At 39.4% G+C, this 26,043-nt stretch overlaps 2 protein-coding genes across 2 annotated transcripts in view; one reads left to right on the plus strand and one right to left on the minus strand.

Moving 5' to 3' along the window:
- LOC116102078 (zinc finger protein 431-like) overlaps positions 1-26,043 on the minus strand; it is a 68,472-nt gene that overhangs the window by 23,407 nt on the left and 19,022 nt on the right. The window lies entirely within an intron of this gene.
- Positions 14,748-26,043, plus strand: part of LOC116102082 (zinc finger protein 345-like) — a 332,287-nt gene continuing 320,991 nt past the window's right edge. The window contains exons 1-3 of the mRNA XM_031386274.1: positions 14,748-14,879; positions 24,915-25,146; positions 25,623-25,749. Coding sequence (XP_031242134.1) covers positions 25,132-25,146; positions 25,623-25,749 — 142 coding nt within the window. The 5' untranslated portion in view covers positions 14,748-14,879; positions 24,915-25,131. The remainder of the gene's footprint in view (positions 14,880-24,914; positions 25,147-25,622; positions 25,750-26,043) is intronic.

Genomic DNA, 26,043 nt, shown 5'->3' on the forward strand with positions numbered 1-26,043 from the left:
GCTGTGACACCACATGTATGGTATAAGTTACTGGGCTCTTTGTAAATGTCACCAAATATGGCAATACCTCCCTGGTTTCTAGATATACCTTACTGATTTTTACTAACTCAGATACTTTGGTACAACAAATGCAATTACTCATAATTAACTTTGCCTTAAAATGTTAACCTCAACTTCTAAAATTATATTCTGGTACACAATAAGCAGTACTAGCAGGGAAGAATCTAAAATCAATATGGATTACATCATTATAAACCTCAATTCACAATTTACAAAATTGATTCAACAAGAATTGCAGACACAGGAAAATACTTTTATTTTGGTCATATAAGGTTACATTCTAATCATCCAGGACTTTTGTCTGAGGGAAATGCAAAGAAAGATTTCCTTTACTACTGCCAATTTCCTTGGAATTAATAAATTAAAGGAAGCACGAGAATCTCATAAATGCTTATATCAAAATGCTTCAGTATTAGCTGGGCGGGGGTAGCACATGCCTTTAATCCCAGCACTTGGGAGGCAGAGGCAAGCAGATTTCTGAGTTCAACCCAGCCTAGTCTACAGAGTGAGTTCCAGGACAGCCAGGGCTATACAGAGAAACCCTGTCTCGGAAAAACAAAACAAAACAAAACAAAACAAAACAAAATTCAATGTTGAAATGACATTTTTCCCTAACTAAATAGCAGGGTCACCTTACAGTTAAAAATACCCTTCATGTGTACTCGTTAATATCAAGCCTTTACTCACTGATGCTGTAACTCCTGGGGGGTTACTGTAAATCATATTTGCATGTAGATGTTACTCACATCCCCTGTTTGGGGAAGTTAAAATATATTTAGGAGATTTTGCCTACTTAATGTTTGCTCATTTTTTTGCTATTCTCATATCAGGAGAAGCAGGTAAGGATGTGATCTCCCTTTTACTCAGCAACTTTGCTATTTTAGTTCTCAGTAAAATACTAAAACTGACAATTCTCCTTAATGTACTGCCAAGCTTTTTCAAGAATGGTACTAACAATCTTTTCTAATTGAGCCACATCACAGGTATTTTATATAACTCTCAACATCAATTGTTTGCGGAAAGAGCTAATGGATGACTCAAAAATTATTTAAAAATAAAGGAGGGGGGAAGAGTAGTATGACTTTCCTCATAATACTCAATCTTCTAATTGTTATACATTTTTTAAAGCCAGGGCAAGAATAGCCTATTGCTACAAAAATATTTTTCATCTGTCTTCAACAAATTAAAAATCACAGTACATTGGAGAGATGTTATGGCAGGTCCTGGGAACTGTCCAGATCCAGGAACTCGCTGGATCTGAGATTATGTTTGTGCTTTTCCTCAGGGTACTGAAATCCGACTGTGGAAACCTGAATGAGTGACTTAATCTGTGGAAGATGGACCAAGAATATCCACTGTGGATACAAATGCTAAACCTAAAGAATAGAAACTGAGCCAGGCAGTGGTGGCGCACGCCTTTAATCCCAGCACTTGGGAGGCAGAGGCAGGAGGATTTCTGAGTTCGAGGCCAGCCTGGTCTACAGAGTCAGTTCCAGGACAGTCAGGGCTACACAGAGAAACCCTGTCTCAAAAAACAAAAAACAAAAGCAAAAAAAAAAAAAAAAAAAAAAAAAAAAAAAAAAAAAAAAAAAAAAAGAATAGAAATTGAATGGGGTGATTGAATCATGAAACAATGGAAAACAGAGACTACCAACAGTGAATCGGCTTTAGAAACCAGTGACTGAAAGAGAATCATTGATCAAATCTCAGAGCTCAGGTGTGACTGCTAAGCTGCTCATTCTTACTATGTTGTTTCTTTTGAATGCATATGTTACTGCTGATCATATTGGTTCCTAGGCAAAGATGCTCACACATACACTTTATGAATTTATATTCATGCCTTGCATGATGAAAAATTAACTATTAACCAAATTTACATGAATTATCCTTCTTCATTGCTGCACAAAACCTAGCAAAGATTTTTCTTAATTATTTTTTTTAATTGGATTTATAAATGTGTTCCTTATGATTGACTCTTGAATTTTTTGTTGGTAATACTGGACAGCCTTATTTTCCTGACATTGATTTGCTACTCCATGCATACTTTGAAGTTTAAATTGCTACGAAATAAAAATATTTAAAAGAGGTAGAACTGTGGTGAATCCTGGAGATGGCCTGTTCAAGAAATATGTGCTAGGGCTGGAGAGATGGCTCTGCTGTTAAGAGCACTGGCTGCTCTTCCATAGGTCCTGAGTAAAATTCCCATCAACCACATGGTGTTTCACAACCATATGTAATGAGATCTGACGCCCTCTTCTGGAGTGTCTGAAGATAATTAGAGTCTACTTACATGTAACAAATAAATCTTTAAAAAAAAAAAAAATGGAGAGAGCATACACTAGCACCTTAACAGCACACCTGAAAACTTGAGAACAAAAAAAAAAAAAAAAAAAAACAGCAAATACACCAAAGAGGAGTAGACGGCAGGAAATAATCGATCTCATGGCTGAAATCAACCAAGTAGAAACAAAAAGAACTATACAAAGAATCAACAAAATCTTTGAGGAAATCAAGAAGATAAGTTCTTAGCCAGACTAACCAGAGGGCACAGAGACAGCATACAAATTAACAAAATCAGAAATGAAAATGGAGATGTAGAGCTGGAGAAATGGCTGAGTGGTTAACAGCACTGACTGCTCTTCCAGAGGTCCTGAGTTCAAGTCCTAGCAAGCACATGGTGGCTCACAACCATCTGTAATGAGATCTGATGCCCTCATCTGGTGTGTCTAAAGACAGCTACAGTGTACTTATATACATAAAATAAATAAATAAATCTTTCTTTTAAAAAAAGGAAGATATAAAAACAGAAACAGAAAATTCAACAAATCATCAGATCCTTCTACAAAAACCTATACTCAAAAAAAAAAAAAAAACAGGAATATCTGGATGAAATGAACAATTTTTTAGACAAATGCCAAATACCAAAGTTAAATCAGAATCAGATAAACAATGTAATCAGTCCCATGACCTCTAAAGAAATAGAAGCATTCATTACAAGTCTCCCAACCAAAAAAAGCCCAGGACCAGATGGGTGTAGTGCAGAATTCTATCAGACCTTTGAAAAATACCGAGTACCAATCCTCTTCAAATTATTTCACAAAATAGAAACAGAAGGAACACTACCAAATTCATTTTATGAACCCATAATTACACTGGTACCAAAACCACACAAAGACCCAAAAAAGAAAGAAAACTTGAGACCAATTTCCCTTATGAATATTGATGCAAAAATACTCAATAAAATTCTTACAAACTGAATGCAAGAACATGTCAAAATGATCATTCACAACAATCAAGTAGGCTTCATCCCCAGGATGCAGAGATGGTTCAATATATGGAAAACTGTCAATGTAATCCAGTACATAAACAAACTCAAAGAAGAAGAACCACATGAACATTTCATTAGATACTGAAAAAGCATTTGACAAATTTCAACATCCCTTCATGTTAAAAGTCTTGGAAAGATCAGGAATTCAAGGCCCATACCTAAACACAGTAAAAAATAATATACAGCAAAGCAGTAGCCAACATCAAAATAAATGGAGAAAACTTGAAGCAATCCCACTAAAATCAGGGACAAGAGAAGGCTGCCCTCTCTCTCTCTGTCTCTCTGTCTCTCTCTCTCTGTCTCTCTCTCTCTGAATATTCTAAATAGTTCTTGAAGTTTCTACCTAGAGCAATTAGAAAACAAAAGGTGGTCAAAGGGATACAAATTGGAAAGGAAGAAGACAAAATATTACTATTTGCACATGATATGATAGTATGCATAGGTGACCCCAAAAATTCCAGCAGAGAATTCCTACAACTAATAAAAAAAACTCAGCGAAGTGGCTGGATATAAAATTAACTCCAAAAAAAAATCAGTAGCCTTTCTTTATTCAAAGAATAAATGGGATGAGAAAGAAATTAAGAAAACAACATTCTTCACAATAGTCACAAAGAATGTGAAATATCTTGGTGTGACTCTAAGCAAGCAAGTGTAAGATCTATTCAATAAGAACTTGACGTCTCTGAAGAAAGAAACCCAAGAAGACCTCAGAAGATGGAAAGGTCTCCCATGTTTATGGATTGGCTGTCTTGCCAATAACAATGTACAGATTCAATGCAATCCTCATCAAAATTCCAACTCAATTCTTCCTAGAGTTACAAAGCAATTTGCAAATTCATTCGGAATAACAAAAAGCCCAGGATAGCAAAAACTATTCTCAACAATAAAAGAAATTCTGGGGGAATTACCATCCCTGACTTCAAGCTGTACCACTGAGCAGTAGTGATAAACACTGCATGGTATAAATACAGGGACAGGCGAGTAAATCAATGAAACAGAATTGAAGACCCAGAAGTGAACCCACACACCTATGGCCACTCGATCTTTGAAAAAGGAGCTAAAACCATCCACTGAACAAAAGACAGCTTTTTTTGTTTTTTTTTGTTTGTTTGTTTGTTTTGTTTTTGTTTTTTTGAGACAGGGTTTCTCTGTGTAGCCCTGGCTGTCCTGGAACTCACTCTGTAGACCAGGCTGGCCTCGAACTCAGAAATCCACCTGCCTCTGCCTCCCAAGTGCTGGGATTAAAGGCGTACACCATCACCGCCTGGCAAAAGACAGCATTTTCAACAAATGGTGCTAGTTCAACTGGAGGTTAGCATGTAGAAGAATGCAAATCAAACCATTCTTATCTCCCTGTACAATGCTCAAGTCCAAGTGGATCAAGGACCTCCACATAAAACCAGACAGACTGAAGCTAATAGACGAGAAAGTGGGGAAGAGCCTCGAACACATGGGCACAGGAGAAAATTCCTGAACAGAATACCAATGGCTTATGCTCTAAGATGAACAATAGACAAATGGGACTTCAAAAAATTTCAAAGTGTCAGGAGCCTTAATAGGACAAGCTAATAACTAGCAGGTGATCATCCTGAAATGTTTGCTTTGGATTATTATATAATCTGTGACAGGTGTGTGCCCTCATTAAGCAAGGCTGTGAGGGACTCATTTTTGGAAAGATTCCTGCTATTAATATGCTTTTCCTGTTATTATTAAACATATATAACAACCACTAAGTATTAGCACGCCCATTTGGAGCAGATCTCTGCAGATCCTCGAAGATGTACTGTCTTGTGACGCTATATAGATAAATGGATGACTTAAGACTATATGATGGGGCTGGCGAGATGGCTCAGCAGGTAAGAGCACTGATTGCTCTTCTGAAGGTCCTGAGTTTGGATTCCAACAACCACTTGGTGGCTCACAACAACCAGTAATGAGATCTGACACCCTCTTCTGGTGCATCTTAAGACAGCTACAGTGAATTACACTGGAGCGAGCTGGCCAGAGAGAGCGAGGCTGGCAGAGGTCCTGAGTTCAATTCCCAGCAGCCACACACATGATGGCTCATGGCCATCTGTACAGCTACAGTGTACTCATACACATAAAATAAATAAAAAATAAATCTTAAAAAAGGACTATATGATGATCCTATAAGAATTCTTAAAATTATATCTGTGATTATTAAGCCCTTTTATAATGGGACTGATATTAGATCCTTTTCTGATAGTCAAAACTGCAATCAGAACTCTGCCAGTCAGCAGTTAATTGCTCTTAGATGGTAACCAGGCTTTCTCCTACCCAGAGCACATTCCAAGAGGTTGTAAAACAATTAACCAAAGTTCATAAAAGGGGGACTAATGATTTATTATAGGTGCTAGGACAGAAGATAAAATATTGACTGGGTTTATCTATTCAAAACCTCACTTAAAACTTAGGTATATCTTAAACCTTCAGTGAACCCGTGGGACTGAGAAGGGTGATGGATGTTTAGCTAGATAATTACTCCTAAAGGATATGTATGTAAATATTCACTTTTGTAAACTTCTATTTCAATTTATAATTTGGGGGCTGGAGAAATGGCTCAGCGGTTAAGAGCACTGACTGCTCTTCTGAGGGTCCTGAGTTCAAATCCCAGCAACCACATGGTGGCTCTCAATCCTCCATAAGGAGATCTGACACCCTCTTCTGGTGTGTCTGAGGACAGCTACAGTGTACTTACATATAATAAATAAATAAATCTTTTAAAAAAATAAAAATAAAAAAATTTTAAAAAAATTTATGATTTGATTTTTTTGTGGGAACTTGTGATGAACTTTGTAACATGTGATCATGTATTCTGAAAGATCTATAAGTACTGAGGACAAAGAGATGAGGTGGAGCTAGATGAGTAGATTCTTTTCCCTCTCCCCACTTAGAGAATTTTTCCCTGTCCCCACTTAGTATTTTTTCAATTTTCCCCTTAGATAGCTTTCATAAGAAACTTTTTCCAACTTAGTAATAAATTCTGTAATCTTCTCTAAGTGTCTTCTTTTCCTGCAACTTTCAGTTAGCAGGCTGAAGGTTAGAGCCCACCAGTTCCTGCTGATATAGAACAAAACCTATTTACTTAATCCTTGACAGCTTGAGGAAGAAGTGCTAAGTGCAAGAAATTTCAGTTTCTGGCCTCAGAGGATCACAGAAGGCAGGTCAGCTCCAATAGCATAGTAACTTAGACTTAGATAAGTAAACTTTTTATTTTACAGCAACCCTAAATAAATCATAAGACTAAGTCTTACCCCCACCTACCCCTCCTCCCTCCTATGCCTCAAGAAGAACTGACAAGGAAAAAGAAACACCCCCTTGGGGCTGGCTCCCAGCAGCAAAGCTTCTGTAATGCAAATGACACTGGCAAAAGGGCAAAAGGGCAACCAACAGATTGGGAAAAGATATTTACCAACCCTACAACCCATAGAGGGCTAATATTCAACATACAAGAACTCCAGAGAACCAAATAACCTTATTAAAAATTGGGAACAGAACTAAACAGATTTCTCAAGTAAGAAACTCAAATGGCTGAGAAGCAGTAAAAACATTTTCAATAACTTAGTCCTCAGGGAAATGCAAATCAAAACAACCCTGAGATTACACCTCACACCAGGCAGAATGGTTAAGATCAAAAACTCAGGGGACAGCAGAGGCTGGCAGAGATGTGGAGAAAGAGGAACAGTCCTCCAATGCTGGTGGGACTGCAAGCTGGTACAACCACTCTGGAAATCAGTTTGGCAGTTCCTCAGGAAATTGGACATAGTACTACCTGAGGACCCACCTATACCTCTTATGGGCATATATATACAGAAGATGCTCCAACACATAATAAGGACACATGCTCCACTATGTTCATACTAGCTATTTTTATAATAGCCAGAAGCTTGAAACAACCCAGAAATCCTTCAGCAGAGGAATGGATACAGAAAATGTGATACATTTACACAATGGAATACTACTCAGCTATTAACAATGACTTCATGAAATTAACAGGCAAATGGATGGAACTTGAAAATATCATCCTGAGTGAGGTAACCCAGTCACAAAACAACATATGTTATGCACTCACTGATAAATGGATATTATCCCAAAACTTCAGAATATCCGAGATACAATTCACAGACCTTTTGAAGCTCAAGAAGAAGCAAGAATATACAAGGAGGCTTGCTTGTCTTATCTCAGTAGGAACAGTCTCTGTAGCCTTAAATTGTTCAGACCTAAAGATCTGAAGCTAGAAATCTATATTGGACATTTTTTCCCACAAACTATCAATGTCCTTACATGATCAAAAGAGGCTTTGTCATCTCTCAAGACTAAAGCAATGAAAGGAAGATGTGTTGGTTTTTCTCATGAATCTGAAGCTATGGTCCTTGAACCAGACATTCCCATGTAAACAGCAGACATTCATTCACATATTCCCTCAGGACTTCACACACTCAGACCTTATTTACTTCAAGACATACACTTCTAATAGTTGCATCTGATATAGTTTTTATATGGCAATATGTGCTATATATTAGTCATATATTTTGTTGACATTATCATTAATGCAATAACTGACATTAATGATATATTACAGATATAAAAGGAATGTCCCTCATTCAAAGACAATTGAAATTAAACACCACTTAATTATATGTATTGATAATTGAGAAAAAAGGACTAATTTGAGATTCAAAACAATCTCAACTACAATCAAGACAATAATATTTATATCAAGCTATATCACACTGATGTTAGTATCCTGTCCCATAAAATATATACAAAATTATGTAATGGTCTTGACTTGGGATGGTTATTAGCAAACTTATCCTGGTATATGTCTCCTTCACTTTTTAAGGTTTATTTAGTTATTTTTTGTATATGTGTGCATTGTAGCTGTACAGATGGTTGTGAGCCTTCATGTGGATGTTGGGAATTGAATTTTAGGACCTCTGCTCTCTCAAATCGAACCCACTCACTCCTGTTGCATGCCACTCATTCCAGTCAACCCTGCTTTCTCAGGCCCTGCTTGCTCTGGCCTAAAGACTTATTTATTATTATGCTGACTTCAGATGCACCAGAAGAGGGCGTCACATTATGGATGGCTGTGAGCCACCATGCAGTTGCTGTGATTTGAACTTAGTGCTCTTATCCACTGAGCCAACTTGCCAGCCTGGCATAGGTCTTCTTGCTTGAATTAGTATTACATTCACATTTTGTCCAATTAATCCTATATCAATTTAATGCATGATTTCGCTATGATTCTGTGTAGCATTGATGAAGAGCTCTTACTTGTCTTACAAAGAGATGGCCTCAATTTCCAGTACTTACATGGGGGCTCGCAAATATTTTTAAGTCTAAGTTCAGGATTCCTGAAGCAATCTTCTGACTATGGTGAGAAACACACAGACAAGTGCAGACAGGCAAAAGATTCATATTCATATTTAAAATAATAAAAATATACACAACGGGTAAGAAGAATGTCATGAACCTAAAATCCAGTAACTCTGGGGTCACTGGCAATATTAATGTCATGAATACATGTCATACTGGAAGAAAATGATATTCCCTGCTAAATGTCAAAACCCAAGATGTGGGTGAAGCTCCTTGGTGCGTACAAAAAATATATCCCAGCCCTATCAGAGAATAATATAAAAACCACCACTACCCTGCCCTTCTGATTTGATGTATCTCTGTGACACAGACTCAAACCCCCTGATCAACCACAGGCCATGTATTCCAGAACACCAGGGAGGCTTCTGAAAGATCGCTCCCCCTCAATTATTATTTATTTTTTTATTCACTTTACATTCTAATCACAGCCATTTCCCTCCTCTTTTCCTAGTCCCACTCTTACAAATCCCTCTCTTTATTACCCTCCCCTTCTCCTCAGAGATGGGGATTTTCCTATGGGAACCATAGTACCCTGTGGTATCTAGTCCCTTAAAGAAAAGACCATACCTACAAATAAAAGAGAAGAAAGAGGAGAATCATAGACTAAAGGCCCAGAAAATATTTTCAAAAAAAATATGGAAGAAAAATTTCCTAAACTAAAGAAGTGCATGCCTGTCAAGGTGTAAGGAGCAATCAAAAACACCAAAGAGATTGAACCAGAAAGGAAAGTTTCCTCACCATATAATAATCAATATACTATGCATAGGGAACAAAGGAGGAATATTAAAAGGTACAAGAGCATGCCGGGTGGTGGTGGCGCACGCCTTTAATCCCAGCACTTGGGAGGCAGAGGCAGGTGGATTTCTGAGTTCGAGGCCAGCCTGGTCTACAGAGTGAGTTCCAGGGCAGCCAGGGCTACACAGAGAAACCCTGTCTCAAACAAACAAACAAACAAACAAACAAACAAAAGCTACAAGAGAAAAAGACCAAGTAAACTATGAAAGCAGACCTATTTGAATTACACCTGACTTCTCAATGGAGACCTAAAGCCCCAAGTGCTTGAAAACATTTGCTACAGACTCTAAGAACTGGCTGGCACAGGTGCCATTCAAGATAGCTATACTCAGTAAAATTTTTTATGAGTATAAATGGAGAAAATAAGATATTCCATGAAAAGGTCAAATTTAAACACTACCTACCAATAAATGCAGCACTACAGAGGTTCTAGAAGAAAAAAATCTAAACCAAAGAGATTATCTACACACATGAAAACACAGTAAATAATTACCCATAGGCAAAAACAAAAGTAGGCAAGAACACACCTCTCTCTCTCTCTCTCTCTCTCTCTCTCTCTCTCTCTCTCTCTCTCTCTCTCTCTCTCTCTCTCTCTCTCTCTCTCTCTCTCACACACACACACACACACACACACACACACACACACACACACACCACCACCACCACCACCACCACCACCAACAACAACAACAACAACAACAGCAACAACATAGTAAAAGGAGATAACAGTCACCATTCCATGACGTCTTTCAATATCAGTGGCCTCAGTTCCCCAATAAAAAGACATAGATTAATGGAATGGAAGCTAAACCAGGACTTATCCTTCTGCTTCATACAAGAAACACCCCACAGTATCAAGGATAGACATTTTCTGAAGGTAAAAGTTTGGGGAAAGATATTACAAGCAAAGGGATCTAAAATGGTGTAGCCATTTTAATACCTAACAAAATAGATTGCAAACAAAAATTAATCAAAATAGATGCATCCAAGGAAAAATCCACCAAGATAAAATTTCATTTTTTTTTAAGATTTATTTTTATTTATTTTATGTGTATGGGTACACTGTAGCCATACATCATGTGTGTGGCTACTGTTGATCTCAGGACCTCTGCCTGCCCTGCTCCAGCCCAGTTCGCTCCGGCCCCGCTCACACCAGTTCCCCCCACCCCCTGCTCGCTCCAGTGTAATTTACTGCAGCTTTCTTCAGATGCACAAGAAGTGAGCGTCCGATCTCATTACGGGTGGTTGTGAGCCACCATGTGGTTGCTGGGATCTGAACTCAGGACCTTCGGAAGAGCAGTCAGTGCTCTTACCCGCTGAGCCATCTTGTCAGCCCCAAAATTTCAATTTTTAACATCTATGTCTCAAACACAAGATCTCCAAATATTGTGAATGAAAAAGATTTGAAGTTAGTATCACACATTAATTCTCACAGACTAATAGTGCAAGACTTCAATATCCCACTTACATCAATGAGCAGGGCCTCAAGACAAAAACAAAACAGAAATAATGGAATTAACAGATTTTATAAAAGTATCTCAGAAGTATTTACAGAGCATTTCACTCAAATGCAAAAGAGTATGCCATGTTCTTAGCAGTCCATGAAACTTTCTCCAAAATTGAACATATACTTGCACACACTAAAAGTCGCAAGAAAAAAAAAAAACCTGAAATAACCCATTGCATCCTCTCAGACCATCATGGATTAAAGCTGGATATCAAAAACAACACATACAAAAAAGCACTTACAAACTTGACAGACTGAACAACTATTTCCTGAATGAAAAATGTTTCACAACATGAAGAGAAATATTCGAGACTTTCTAGAATTTCAATGAAAAGTAACACACAGAATATGCAAATTTGTGTGACACTATGAGGAATGAAAGTGGTGGTAAGAGGAAAGCTCATATAACAAAGAATATATATATATATATATATATATATATATATATATATATATATATATATAGCGGGGTCAGCAGAGGTCCTGAGTTCAACAGCAGCCACACACATGATGGCTTATGGCCATCTGTACTCATACACATAAAATAAATAAATCTTTAAAAAAAAAGGATGGGGGGATGGGAGAGTGGCTGAGGGGTACAAATATATATAGTCTTTGTTATATTTTATATATACATGTATATATGTGTATATATATGTTTAATATATATACACACACATATATATACATATATATATACACATATATATATTCTTATACTAGTAAATAACCTTCTAAGAACCTTTTACTTTCTTTTCTCTCTTTCTTTCTTCCCTTACCCAGCCATCATTTAGTAGGGAATTGTTTACTTTCTGTGAGTAGGTAGGCTTTCTGCTGTCTCTATTGTTGTTGTAGTCCACCTTTAATCCATGGTGTTCTGCTAGGATCCAAGAAGTTACTGCAGTTTTCTTTTATCTATTGAAACTTGCTTTGTCACTGTGTATATAGTCAATTTTGCAGGAGGTTCATTGAGATGCTGAGAAGTTATAGTCTTTTGTGTTTGGTTGAAATGCTCTATACATATATGTTAGGGCTATTTCACTCATAACCTCTGTTAATTTCATTATTTCTGTTTAGTTTCTCTCAATAACCTATCCATTGGTGAGAGGGGATTAGCTGGTAGTCCCTGATATCCCTACAACACAAATCTACTACTTTGAATACTGCCTTCTAATAATTCATATCCTACTGGCACATCAGAATAGGTTTGGGGTGGTTTGAATGAGATGTCCTCTTTCGGTTTTAGGCATTTGAATACTTGATCCCCAACTGGTGGCTCTTTGGGAAGGGGATAGGTGATATGGCTTTGTTGGATGGAACATGTCATTTGGGGTAGGTGTACAGTTTAAAAGTCACCAGGCAACCCAGGTCTTTTTGTTAGCTCACTGATTATGGATCAAAATTTGATGTTTCAGCTGCTGCTCTAGCCACCTGCCTTCATACCTTCACTCCACTATCATAAGATTCTAACTCTGTGGCAGTATAAGCACAATTAAAACCTGTCTTTTATAAGCTGTCTTGGTTATGGTGTGTTATCAGAGGGGGAGGGAAGGAACCTAATATAGTAGCCTGGTAAAAAAAATAGAAAAAAAATATGTTAATTTCAGATTTAATTTATAGATAACTGTACTGGGTTGATTGGAGCCCTGAATTCAGAGAGCTTTATCCGTGTAACAAATCATGTAAAGACCCAGTGACAAGGACCAACCTCTTCTTGTTGAGGGGTTCTGAGGAAGGGGTGTCTGGGGACAGTGAAACAAAGGGCTACAAGTCAACTCTTGGCTCCAAACTGGCAGCCTACGTTCTGCTGGAGACAGCTTTCCAACCTGTTTGCTCTGCTCTGCTCTGCTCTGCTCTGCTCTGCTCTGCTCTGCTCTGCTCTGCTCTTTCTGGAGACCTCCAGACAACTCTCTCCATGCTTTGCTCCAGGGAGTTCTCTCTTGCTATTCTAAACAATTGTCTGGACAGCTCGTCTCCTGTAGATAATAAGCCCAGACTTTTATTTTATATATCAATCCAGTCACTTACTTCCCCTTTTCTTTTCATTATCCTTTGAATTAGTATTCTAAGACTCCAGCCCCTAAATTCTTAGGAAACAGCAAGCACACTTTTTTTTTAAATGTTGCAAAAGAATTCAGAGATCCTGCCTGTGTTAAGCAGATTTGAAAAACTAGATAGGTGAGACCCCACCCTGAAATTCCCATTTCTCCCACACCTGGATTTAACCTTACTTTGTCCCAGGCTGAACATTTAACTCAGGGATTTGTCTGTCTTTGTAAATATAAACAAACAACAAACAGCAAAATTTAGCTGGGTGGGTTCTCTTGCAATCACCATTCCCTAAATCTCTGTATCTCCTCCCTCAGTATCTTTCTAATAAGTTGGCTTAGAGTATAGCTGCCTCTGCAGAAACACATGGATCACAATCATCCAGCCAGGACCCTCCAAATATCCTATCATATAAGAGGTAAAAGCTGTTCAAAGCTACTATGATTTAAGGTAATTTTAGCCATGCACCAACAAATAACTGTAACACTCTCCTTCACCCATAATGACTGATCTGACCATTTACACTTTTCTGTTTACAGATTCTGCATTCCTTTCCAGAGATCCTTGCCTGGAGGCCTGTGTGAAGTTAGTAAGGTAACTCATTTAAGTATAGAGATGTAGGGGAAGGTTATGGTTCAGTTGGCAGAACTTCTCTGAATTCTATAATATATTCACCTTTAAGTGCTCTGTAAGATGACTCAGTTTGTAGTAAATATTTGGGTATGGAATCTCTAGACAGAATACTTGGATCAACTGGTAATCTCATTCAACTTCAGTCCATCATCTATTGAGAGACACAGAATATGATAATGACATCTTGGTGGTGATTCTTTTTTCTTTTTTTTTTTTAAAGAGAACAGCAGGTTTTTTTTTCCTTCTTATTTTAAGATGTGTTTATTTTATTTCTATGGGTGCAGTGTAGCTGTCTTCAGACATATCAGAAGAGGGCACCAAATCTCATTATAGATGACTGTGAGTTACCATATGGTTGCTAAGAATTGAACTCATGACCTCTGGAAGAGCAGTCAGTGCTCTTAACTGCTGATCCATCTCACCAGCCCAAGATATTCACCATTAAGTCCTCTGTAAGATGACTGAGTTTGTAGTAAATAGCTGGGTATGGAATCTCTAGACAGAATATGTGTATAACATGATCTCACTCAACTTCAGTCTGTGGGGGGTGGGGGGAGGCACTATTATACATGCAAGCAAAACACATGAAATAAGTCTAATAAAATTTTAGAAATAACTAGAAAAGGTACTTTATTATGAGGATACAATGCCAGTCTCCTAGAAATAGATACAAATACTGGTATTCAACAATTACCCTGGGCAGGATGAAAGACAGCCTTGAGCTTTCAGTGCATCGCATTCCACCGGCCTTGCCTGGTTGTAAGGAACTGAGGCACTTTGATGGTGGCTTCCTCTTCCTTATCATTGGAGCGCGAGTGAGGCCATGGCACTTTCTGAAAGAGCAAGAACCTTTAGATGAACCATAATAAGAATGGCAAGGTTTACTGCTGTCAGTGGAAGCACGCATGCGCTTCATCCCACAAGAGGGAGGTGTGCTGATTGTGGTAACTGTGACAAAATAACCGGAAGTGACACAAGGGGACACACCCCCTTTGATCTCTACGTAGTTTGCTGCTGGAACAGGGTGTTTGCTCAGAGTCTGGACCATTGGAATTGTGGGTGTCTGCGGGCAGAGTTTGTAGCGGGCTCTGTGAGGTGCCGCGTGAGGTGAGTGGCGGCCAGGCTGGCAGGACACTGGGCTATCACGCCGCGGTTTGTGCTGCCTGATGGCTGCAGGTGGGCATCAGCCCCTGTTTTCATTCTTCTCTTGCAGGGTTTTCGCATCTGTTTTTTCACTTCCCACTGTGCTCTGCTGTGGGATTTCGCCACGTCGTTCGCGAACGTTGTGCGTTCAGGGACACAGTTTGGGCAGGACTGAGTGCCTGGGCGCTGCAGGATCCGAGCCTGAGACCCCTGTGCGGTGCTTGTGAGGGAGACAGCGCTGCTTTGTGGTCCCTTAGTGTTTCAGTAGCTGGCCTGCGGGAGGAAAAAAACTCCAAGGAGTAAGAGAAAACGGGAAAATGTGTTTTATGTATATTTTGGCCCAAACTGGGACCAAACGTATCTTTGTCAGCCTATGCAGTATTAGCAATAGATTGCTTCTATTGAATAAAAGGAACTGTATGGAAGCCAGGAAATAGGATAGTCCTAGTCATCTTAGCTGGGATTTAAGCCTTAATGTTCGCCCCACACACCAGGTGTTCTGATCATTTCCCTTTCTGTGTCATATTTCCTGTATGGAGCTGGAGCTGAAAACAGAGAAAGGACTTTTTAGAAAACTAAACCGAATTCAATTTCTATTGCCAGTTTACATAACTGTTGGGGTGCATTGCAGATTTGTGGCTAGGTCAGTAATCTGGTCTGTGCTTGTGACCTGTGGATGTAGTAAAGATAGGTGATTGGCAGAAGGGAGCAGAAAGATGTTCTGAAGCCCAGTTTCTGCATCCAATCAGGCAAAGGCCGGCTTCAACCAGTAACTCCTGTAGAGACAAGTGGGGATGAGAGGCAGAAAGAGGGAGGGAGCTGAGGTGTGGATGAGCTGTGTTGGATTCTCAGTACCCAGCTCACTGTGTAAGCTGCCAGGAACTGCAGTTCCTTGGAATCCATCGCTCCCCTCTGGCCACCTGGTGCACACACAGGCAACACATCCCTGTAAAATTAATTTTGGGGTTGGGGAAATAGAATAGGTATTAAAAAAAAAAAGATCTTTTTCCTCAGTGAGCTACTTTCTCCAACTAACCCCCCTCCCAGACACACCTTTTGGGAAACAAAGGAAAGACAACCAAAAGATGAGATTACATATATTGGTTACATTAAGTAGAAGAATAAAGTGACCAAGTGACCCCATGTTTATCTCTGGTGTACAGATTTGAGGTTAAGTTTATAAATCACGCTTTATGTACTAAAGTAGTGCTGCGGGTTATGGTGGCACAGGGCTGTCCTGCAGTCTTAGCACTCTACATGCAGAGGCTGGAGGAGGACTGCATTATGGAGGTTGGGCTGGGCATGAAGGAGGTTACAAGTGAGAGCAGTGTAGAAGTCAGAGCCAAAATGCAGAACACGTACATAAAGCTTTTTAGTAAAAGCAGATTTGTGTTTGTGCATTTTTAAGGTTTATTTTTATTTTACATATATGAGTATTTGACTGGTTGTATATGGGTCCACCAAGTGTGTGCCTGGTGCCCAGAGAAGCCAGAAGAAGAGATCTGAGACCCTGGAATTAGAGTCACAGGAGGTTGTGAGCCACATGTGGGTGCTGAACCTGGGACCTCTGCAAGGTCACCAACTGCTCGTAACCTCTGAGCCAAGCGGTTTTTCGCTTTTTTTGTTTTATTCTCTTATGACAACAGTTTTGCCAAGCATATTATGAGATAGACAGCATTTAGTTCAAGCCTGGTACAGCCCAAGTTTGTCAAATTTCATATTGCTTGCCAGCCCCATGTTTATGAATGAAAATAGATTAGCTCAGGAGAACATGGCCACTCAGAAACATGTATCTTTGACATATATTGTTCTTGATTTTAAAAGCAGTTGAGGGTTGGTCTTATGCACTTCATATTCAGATGCTGATTTCTGTGCCCTGAGATCTGCTTAAACCCCAGCCATGGGCAATGTCACGAGGGAAGGGTACAAGAGAAGAAGGCCATGAGGTAGAAGAAGAGGGAGATTGTTGCCATGAGGTCAGACATGAGGACGATTCACCAGCTACACTAAGGAGCCATGGAGGGACTAAATGTAAGTAACTTGGAGTGTGTGGCTGGGAAGTATCTAGGTACCATCTAGGCTTAAAAGTTTTGCTCAGTTATTGTGATGAAAGCTTACTGAATAAATCAGTAGATCTCTGTCTCAATTAGTTGGGAGCAAGTCACATTAGCTAACTGCCCCTTTTAAATTTAATCATATGAAACGTCTTTGGTTTTGAAACTCACGGTGATGACGTGGTATGTGGTGCTTTCTTTGCATGGCCCAAGCCGACTGACTGCTCACCTAACCTCAGTGAGTACGATGTCCATTCTTTGGGTGTGGAGTTGACATGGTAGAGCCAGGGACGAGATGATACCATACATCTAATAATTGTGCAATTAAGTTTTCAGATGTCTGTTTAGTAGCTATTACCTTACATTCAGTTACCCAAGAAGTTACTGTGACCAAAAGTCTGAGTTAATATGGGTTTATTTTCTTGCCTTCATTCTGAGTGAGGAGCCTAGCAGTGCTTCAGGGGAGCACGAATGCTCTCGTTATAGTTCTGCCTAAATCTCTACATTACGGGGGTTTTTCTTGCAGAGACTGATTTGGTTTGGATTTTCTTCTTTCCCCCTACTGTGGGCTGCCATCTGTTCTTTTATTGACAGGCTCTTGCTGTGCAAAGCTGGACGTTGGTGTAGAGACTTGCTCCTTTATGTTGGATGTGTTTCCTATGAGACAATGTTGGAATAGTTTGTCTTTAAATCTCTTAGGGCCCTTTAAAGTTGTTTCCACTTTCATTTCTAACTTGAAGAATTGGTTATACACTGGAATAATAATGATTCCTTAAAATCCTATGGGTCTCTATGATTTGTAGTAATTTAAAACTTTGCAGTTTTCTGCTTCTTAGGAATCAATGGGAGAAGGAGACCTTGCAGGATGAAATACGGCCTTGCAGGCAGCATGTTCAGCCCACAAAAGCATATTGACTGATTGCTATACAAAAATTGTTTTTTTCTTTAGTGAAACAACTTCCTCATACCAAAGCCCATAATATAATCTAAATGTTTCCTGAGGAAAACATCACAACCCTGAAACCTGTGTACTGTTCCGGGTGTGCAAGAAGTGTCTTGTCACCAAAGTCATGCAAAGGCTGTTTAGGTCCTCCAGAAAGGCAGCAACTGTATAGATAACAGAAAACAACCACTGTTTCCTACAATGATTCCTTATGGTCAAAGTACTTCGGAAAACAACTGTTCATTCTGATGTCTATTCTACATATAGTGAAAAGCATCTATTTCATTCTAATGATTACTTTAGATATAATAATCCTACTAGAATTCCTACTATGAAAAATGAAATTTAAATCTCACCATGCAGTGTGCATGCATCCTGCATTCTGCAGCCTGAGATACACTGCATACACCCTTGATTCTATGAGAAACCTCACCTCAGTGGATGTCAAAGACAAGAAATTAGAAAAGCTTGAGCATCCCCTTTAGATATTAAGGGAATGGTTGAGCAGTTACTATCCAGTTTCTACAGAAAATAAAGACAAAGTAAGTACGTGTGGTGTCTGAATGATGTGCAAAGTCACTTCTCAGTATTGTGCAGTGCATTCTTGATGCAGTTCAATTAATGAAGTCCTATTTTGCAAAGAAGACTTAAAACGTGAGAGAATTTTTATCTTTTTATAGATGTTAAAGTGCCACCAAGGACAGTGATGTTGGCGAATGGAGGTTGGTCACCTACTTTAACAGCAAAGGTATTTTATAATACTGAGATCTCAGCTGGGCAGTGGTGGCTCACACCTTTAATCCTACCACTTGGGAAGCAGAAGCAGGCAGATTTCTGAATTTGAGGCCAGCCTGGTCTACAGAGTGAGTTCCAGAACAGCCAGGGCTATATAGAGAAACCCTGTCTCAAAAAAAAGACCAAAAACAAAACAAAAAAAAAAAAGAAAAAAGAAAAAAGAAAAAAACTGAGATCTCATGTTTTGGTGTGGATTTCACTTTCTGTTTCTCATGTCTTACCTTAGGGCACTTGACAGTGAATTCAGGATAAGGTCACCCAGTAGTAGGAAAAGAATCCCAACAGCAGGCCAAAGATTCAGACTCCCTCGTCCCCCTCCCCCAACACACATAATACATGCCTACTGTTAGGAGTCCCACAAGAGCACCAAGCTAAACAACCATGCATATATGCAGAGAACCTAGTGTAGACCTAATAATGGCCTTGTTATCTCCATGAGCCCCTATTAGCCCTGGGCCTGTTCTCCTGGTGTCCTCAACCCCTTTGGCTCTGAAAATTCTTCCTTCTTTTCCACAGGGCTCCCTGAGTATTGCCTAATGTTTGACTGTGGGTGTCTGCCTCTGCTTCCATCTGCTGTTGGAGGAAACTGCTTTGATGAAATTTGAGCTAGGCACTGATCTATGAGTATAGCAGAATATTATTAATAAGTTTCCTTGATTTTGAATTTCTTTTTCCAGTCGTGTTTGGTTCTATCCTAGGTCTCCGGGCTCTCCCTGCCTCAGTTGCTAGCTATCTAGGAAGTGTCTGACTTGGGCTTCCTCTTGTGGCATGAGCCTCAAGCTAGATCAGTCATTGGCCACTCCCAAAAGTTTAGTCCCTGCAGTGCCCCAGCACATCTTGCAGGCAGGAAAGATTGTAGGTCAGTCAGATTGTGGGTTAAAAGCTTTGGGACTGGATTGGTGTCCCAGTCCCATGCCTGGAAGCCTTTCTTGGTTGCAGAAGATGGCTTGTTAATGCTCCATATGCCTCAATACTAGGAGTCTTCGCTAGGGTTACCCTCGTATATGTGAGGGAATCTTCATAGCATTAGGTGTCTATTTCACCCGCAAAATGTGCCCCCCACTTTTAGTAGTCTCCATGTACTCTCTCCTTCCATCACTCTCCCCACACCAAATCTCTTCTGTTCTCACCCCCACACACCCCCAGTCCACCTACAAAATTTATTCCGTTTTCCTTTTTCAGGGAAATCTGGAGAGATGTCTCAGGTATTAAAAAGTTAAGCTTAAAACCAAAAACCCTTAACTAATTTTTTAATTCAATATAGAGTTGTTCAGTTTTCATGAGTTAGTAAGCTTGCTGTTGTTTCTGTTATTCCTTTTTTTTTCTAACATTATGATGGTATGATAGGATACAGGAGTATTTCAGTTTTCTTGTATTCTAAAGACTTACTTTGTACCTGAGTATATGGCCAGTTTTGGAGAAAGTTCAGTGAAGTGTCAAGAAGTCATATTCTTCATTGTTTGGGTGGAATGTGCTGTAAATATCTATTATGCCCATTTGGTTTATAAAATCCGTTACCTCAAGTATTTCTCTATGTTGGTTTTGTCTGGATGACCATATCCACCTTCTGGCTTTTGTTGACAAGTTGGTAAAATTCGGATAGGTTTGCCTGTGTATGTTACCTGCTCTTTTTCTCTTGCAGCTTTTAATATTCTTTCTTTTTCTGTATATTTAGTGTTTGATTATTATATGGAAAATATATTTTTCACTTCTGGTTCAATCTTTTTGGTGTTCTGAATGCTTTTTCTAATATCATCGGCATCTCCTTTAGGCTGGGAAACTTTTCTCCTGTGGTTTTGTTAATTTGTAGGAATGAATATGTGCAAGCATACGTGAGTAAAGAAAAGGGTACATACCATGTGACATTCTGTGGTGCATTATAACATTCATGATGAGAATGTTTTCATTTCCTTGTTGTTTTTTATTTTGTGTTTGCTTTTGGAAAGGAGGTTGCAAGGGAAGATGGTGTGTTTGAAGGAATGGGGAAATGAATGGGATTGGGGTACTTGATGTAATATTTACAAAGAATCAATAAAAAGTTAAAAAAATCATTTCCTGGGCCTTTGAACTAGGATTCTTCTCTTTTCTCTATTTTCATTCTTGAGTTTGGACTTTTCATTGTCTCCCAGATTTCCTGGATATTTTGTATCAAGAATAACATTTGCTTTGATTGATAGATCTATTTGTTCTATAGTATCCCCAGTGCCTGAGACTCTTCCTTTCTTCTCTTGTATTCTGTTGGTGAAGGTTGCCACTGTAGTTCCTATTTGCATCCTAATGTTTTCTTTTCTAGAATTCAGTTTTTGTTTTCTTTGATGCTATTTCCATTTTCTAGTATTGAACGGTTTTATTTCCTTCAACTGCTCCCCCCCAACCTACACCTACCTCCCCCCAACCTACACCCTACCCTCACCGCCCCCCTCCTGCTTTCATTAAGGGATAATGTTAAACCTGAGCTTATTGGCCAGAGAAAACCCAGTTCTACCATTTTGAGCCAAATTTGAAGCAAGCTTTATAAAATGCTGACCAAGATGGCTTTGGTCAGGACCACTCCCTAAATAACTGAGCTGAATGTCCCCAAGACACCTGTTGTAGAGGCTTTTGTAGAGTAAACCATTTGGCTACCACATTTTCCCATGAGACTGTTAGTTTAAGAACTACAACTCCCAGCATTCTTCGATGTTACTTGGTCCTTGAGTGGGTGGGGCTTACAGGTTAGTTTTAGGCATTACAATATATTTATTTCCTTCAATTGTTTTTTGGGTTTTCCTGCATTTCTTTAAGGGATTTACCCATTTTCTTTTTAAGGAGCTGTATTATGCTCTTATAGTTTGTTCTTAAATCTTGTTCTTGTGCTTCAGCTATGTTGGAATATTCAGGACCTGTTGTGGTAGAATCTCTGGGCTTTTTATCTGGTCTGATTAGATAGGTCCAACACAACTCAAAGTACCAGGTCAGTGCAGATGACAACTTTATTGTAATCGGGCTACAACTGATTCATCAATGTGCAGAACAGACTAGGGAGCTAAATTGGGACTTTGAGCCAGAATGTAACAGAGCTTTTAAGCTTGTAAGTCACAAATATCTATGTCAAATTGCAGTCCACCAGTCAGCATTTAGGGATAGGGGACTTTCTTAGGAATATATCTTTGTGGTACACTTACCATGTTGCTGTTGTTTGGTTTATTCAACCTTGGCAAGGTTATTTGCCTAGCATTCGTGTCTCATCCACCCAGGATGTCAGTTATGCACACACATCTCTAGACCTGCCAAGCAGGTTGTCAGTTATTGAGGGAGGTCTTGGGAAGTTAAACATTATTTCACCCATACTCAAAAATGGAAGTTTAATTTGAAATGGCCTGGTCTTAGTTTCGTTTTACAAGCCTTGGTAGATACATACTGTTCTGGCTGTTATTGATTGTGTTCTTGGGCTAGTATCTGGTTGGGGGGGTGTTGTGGTCGAGGTGCTGATTTCTGGGTTTGTTTTTGTTGGGAGGGTGTTTTGTTTCTTGGTTTCTGTCTCCTGTCTGCAATTCCAGAGAGTGCATTGCTTTGTTGCCTATTTTACTGGCCTGCTCAGCTGCTGTGTTCAGTGGGAGTGATTGTTTTTGTTGGAGGCTGGGGGAAGAGGAGCCCAGGGGCAGATTTGTTGTAGTAATAGGGGTGACCATGAAGATAATTAGATTTGGGGAAATGGGATGGAGAAAGATTATGATCAGCCTACCTGGACATGTGGCAGGCATGGTCTATGGGTGAGCAGGCTGTGTTAGCTTAAGTTTAGTGCTGGGGCACGCTGAGGAGGGAAGAGGAAAGCCAGGGGATGTGGCATGGGATATTCTTTCCATGTTCAGATATTTTCCTCAGTTTCTTTCTTCAGAGACTTGAGGTTCTTGTCGTACAGGTTTTCAGTTGCTTAGTTAGAGTTACACCAAGATATTTTTATATTATTTTTGGCTATTATAAAGGGTGTTGTTTCCCTAATTTCTTTCTCAGCCTGTTTATTGTTTATAAACAGGAGGGCTACTGAGTTTTTTTTATTTAATTTTGTATCCAACCACTTTTCTGAAGGTGTTTATCAACTGTAGGAGTTCTGGTTGAATTTTTGGAGTCCCTCATGTATATTATGATATCATCTATGAATAGTGATACTTTGATTTCTTCCTTTCCATTTTGTATTCCCTTTATCTCCTTTAGTTGTCTTGTTGTTCTACTAGAGCTTCAAGTACTATGTCGCATAGATAGGAAGAGAGTGGACAGCCTTGTCTTGTCTTTCAAAAGCTTGTACTCCACGAAATTGGGAAATCTAAATGAAATGGATGATTTTCTAGATAGATACCACTTAACAAAGTTAAATCAAGATCAGGTAAAGTAGTGGTGCACGCCTTTGATCCCAGCACTTGGGAGGCAGAGGCAGGCGGGTTTCAGAGTTCAAGGCCAGCCTGGTCTACAGAGTGAATTCTAGGACAGCCTAGGCTACAGACAGAGAAACCTTGTCTTTTTTTTTTTTTTTTTTTTTTTTTTTTAGACAGGGTTTCTCTGTGTAGCCCTGGCTATCCTGGAACTCACTCTGTAGACCAGGCTGTTCTCAAACTCAGAAATCCGCCTGCCTCTGCCTCTCAAGTGCTGGGATTGAAGGCGTGCGCCACCACCGCCCGCCTGAGAAACCTTGTCTTGAAAAAACAAACAAATAAACAAACAAACAAACAAAATCAGGTAAATTAAACAGTCTTATAGGTAACTTTTAAGAAAATAAAAGCAGCTATCAAAAGTCTCAAAACAAGAAAAGCCCAGGGCCAGATGGTTTTAGTGTAGAATTCTACCACTTTTTAAGAAGAGCTAATAACTATACTCCTCAAATTATTCCCCAAAATGGAAACAGAAGGAACATTGCCAAACTCATCCTATGAGGCCACAGTCACCCTGATACTCAAACCACAAAAAGACTCCACAAGGGAAGGGAACTGCAGACTAATTTTCCTTATGAACATTGATGCAAAAGTATTCAATAAAATATTCACAAACTGAATTCAGGAATACATCAAAAACATCATCCACCATGATCAAGTAGGCTTCTAGTCCAAGGCATCTAGGTTCTATTGCCAGTGTGAGAAGTAGCTGTCCTAGTGTTTGGTGTCCACCAGAGAAGTCTACTGTGACAAAGCTTAAACCAATAGAAAGTCTCTATTAACAATCTGATGACTACACTGGGTGTTTGGGATCCAGGTGTATTCCTGACCCTTTTTCCAGGGCGAGCTTTTAAGCACAAAGCCACATCATTTGTTGACACCTCAGTTAGCAAGAAAAGTTAAGCAGAAAGTTACATGTAGTCTTTCCCAGCTTTCCCAGAAGTAAGGACTTTGATGGATTAGGTCTTTGGTGTTTTTTTTTTTTTCTTTTTTTTTTCCTTTTTTTTTGATTTTTCCAGACAGGGTTTCTCTGAGTAGCCTTGCCTGTCCTGGAACTCACTCTGCAGACCAGGCTGGCCTTGAACTGAGAAATCCACCTGCCTCTGCCTCCCAAGTGTTGGGAATAAAGGCGTGAGCCACCATCCCATGGCTTGTTTTTTGGTTTTTTTCTTCTTCTTTTTTTGGGGGTGGGGGGTTCGGGGGTTGTGATTGTGCTGTGTTTAATGGCCTGAATGGCTCTCCCACTGGTGCTGTGTTTAGTGGCCTGAGTGGTACTTCCTCTGTGGTATCAGTTGTATTAAGATCTGGGACTGGAGAGGCTATTATGACTAACCTGCAGAATCTGGCCATTATCCCAAATAGAAGAGTAGATTGTGTTTTAATTAAGCATCTCAGAAAAATAGAAAATGAGAAAAGAGTCTTTAAGGCTCCTGATGGAGGCTCCTGTGCTCAGCCTCCATTTTAAATGCCAACAAGCCTGTGTTAGGTTAAAGCTGGTCATGTAGCCACATTTCCAAGTATAGAGAGACATCTATCATGTACTGGAGAAAGAGGCCACCTCAGTGTAGGAAAGGAAGAACTTAAATTTTATCTCTCTGCAGGCATTCATGGTTTCTGAGTGTCTGCTGTAGCACAGGGTATCAAGTGGATAGGTAAACTAAGTATTTCCTTTGGACTGGTAACAATTGGACCCGTCTCCTACCTTTTGCCCTATTAAACGGCAGGTGTGCCCCATATAAAGAAATTCATGATCTTGTATATTTATAGATTATTAACCCTTTCCTTTTCTATTCCTTAATAGATCCTCAACAGACATTTCAAGAGGCTGTGCCCTTACCCATGTCTGAGCTTGTCCACACTTCCATCTTGATGTCCTTATGTGGGTGAAGAGAATCCCAACCTGAAGCCTGGAGCCAACACAGAAAAGCCCATAGCCTGTGGTCCTCATCACCTCTACAGCAGTGAAGGTCGCCAGTGTCACCCTGTGGACCCACACCATCCAGCTGAAGAAGGCAGAGATGGGTCGTCACCAGGTCCTCCAACTCCCTAAAGATAGGACTGACATGGGCCCTGTAATTATGGTTGTCTTCTTTAGTCTTTTTTATTATTCTGATAATTCTCAATTATTAACCCTTTAAATTTTGTCACCTGTGTGCAGCCACTTGTTTCTCTGTCTCTTCTTTCTTGATCTGTATCTCTCCAGGAATGCATGACCTGAAATATTTACAAACTTTCTGGTATCAGAGGTGCATGTAGACACTAACTGCTGCAGAGAAGAATATGGGTGATTATTTATCACTGAGGACATACTCCTGCTCCTGAACCATTCATCTGAGGGCCTATTGGATCTTTCTAGACAAGCCAAAATGTCCTCCATCTCAGATCATAACTTTAGAAAAATGTGTATTGATTACTGATAACAGAACAAATGTTGTAGTTACCCTAATTTTATTCACTTAGTAATGACTAAACCAGTGGAAATAAGAGGAAATGTTAATTTTCATTTCAGGGTCTGTTAACTTTCAAAGATGTGGCCATAGAATTCTCCCAGGAGGAGTGGGAATGCCTGGACTCCGCTCAGCGGACTTTGTATAAAGATGTCATGTTGGAGATCTATAGCATCCTGGTCTCTGTGGGTGAGAATAGTTTTCTTTTGTGATTTCCACTTCATTCTACAGTGTCTATCAAATGTGTTTGTATTTGTATCTGTTCATTGTCTGAGTCTCAGCTCTCAATCTGTCCTAGACAGTGGTGATTGTCTTATTTATACAAACATTTGAAATTAGTCTACATTTAGTAAAATCCTTCAATTTAATAGTATATTTACATGTATCCCACATTTAGTAGTACATATTCTGTGTATCTGACTGTAAAAGTTGATTTTTCCAGTTGTGTTTTTTCTTTTTTCTTTTTTCTTTTTTTTTTTTTTT

The sequence above is a fragment of the Mastomys coucha genome, unplaced genomic scaffold (genome assembly GCF_008632895.1).
Source record: "Mastomys coucha isolate ucsf_1 unplaced genomic scaffold, UCSF_Mcou_1 pScaffold21, whole genome shotgun sequence".
NCBI lineage: Eukaryota > Metazoa > Chordata > Mammalia > Rodentia > Muridae > Mastomys > Mastomys coucha.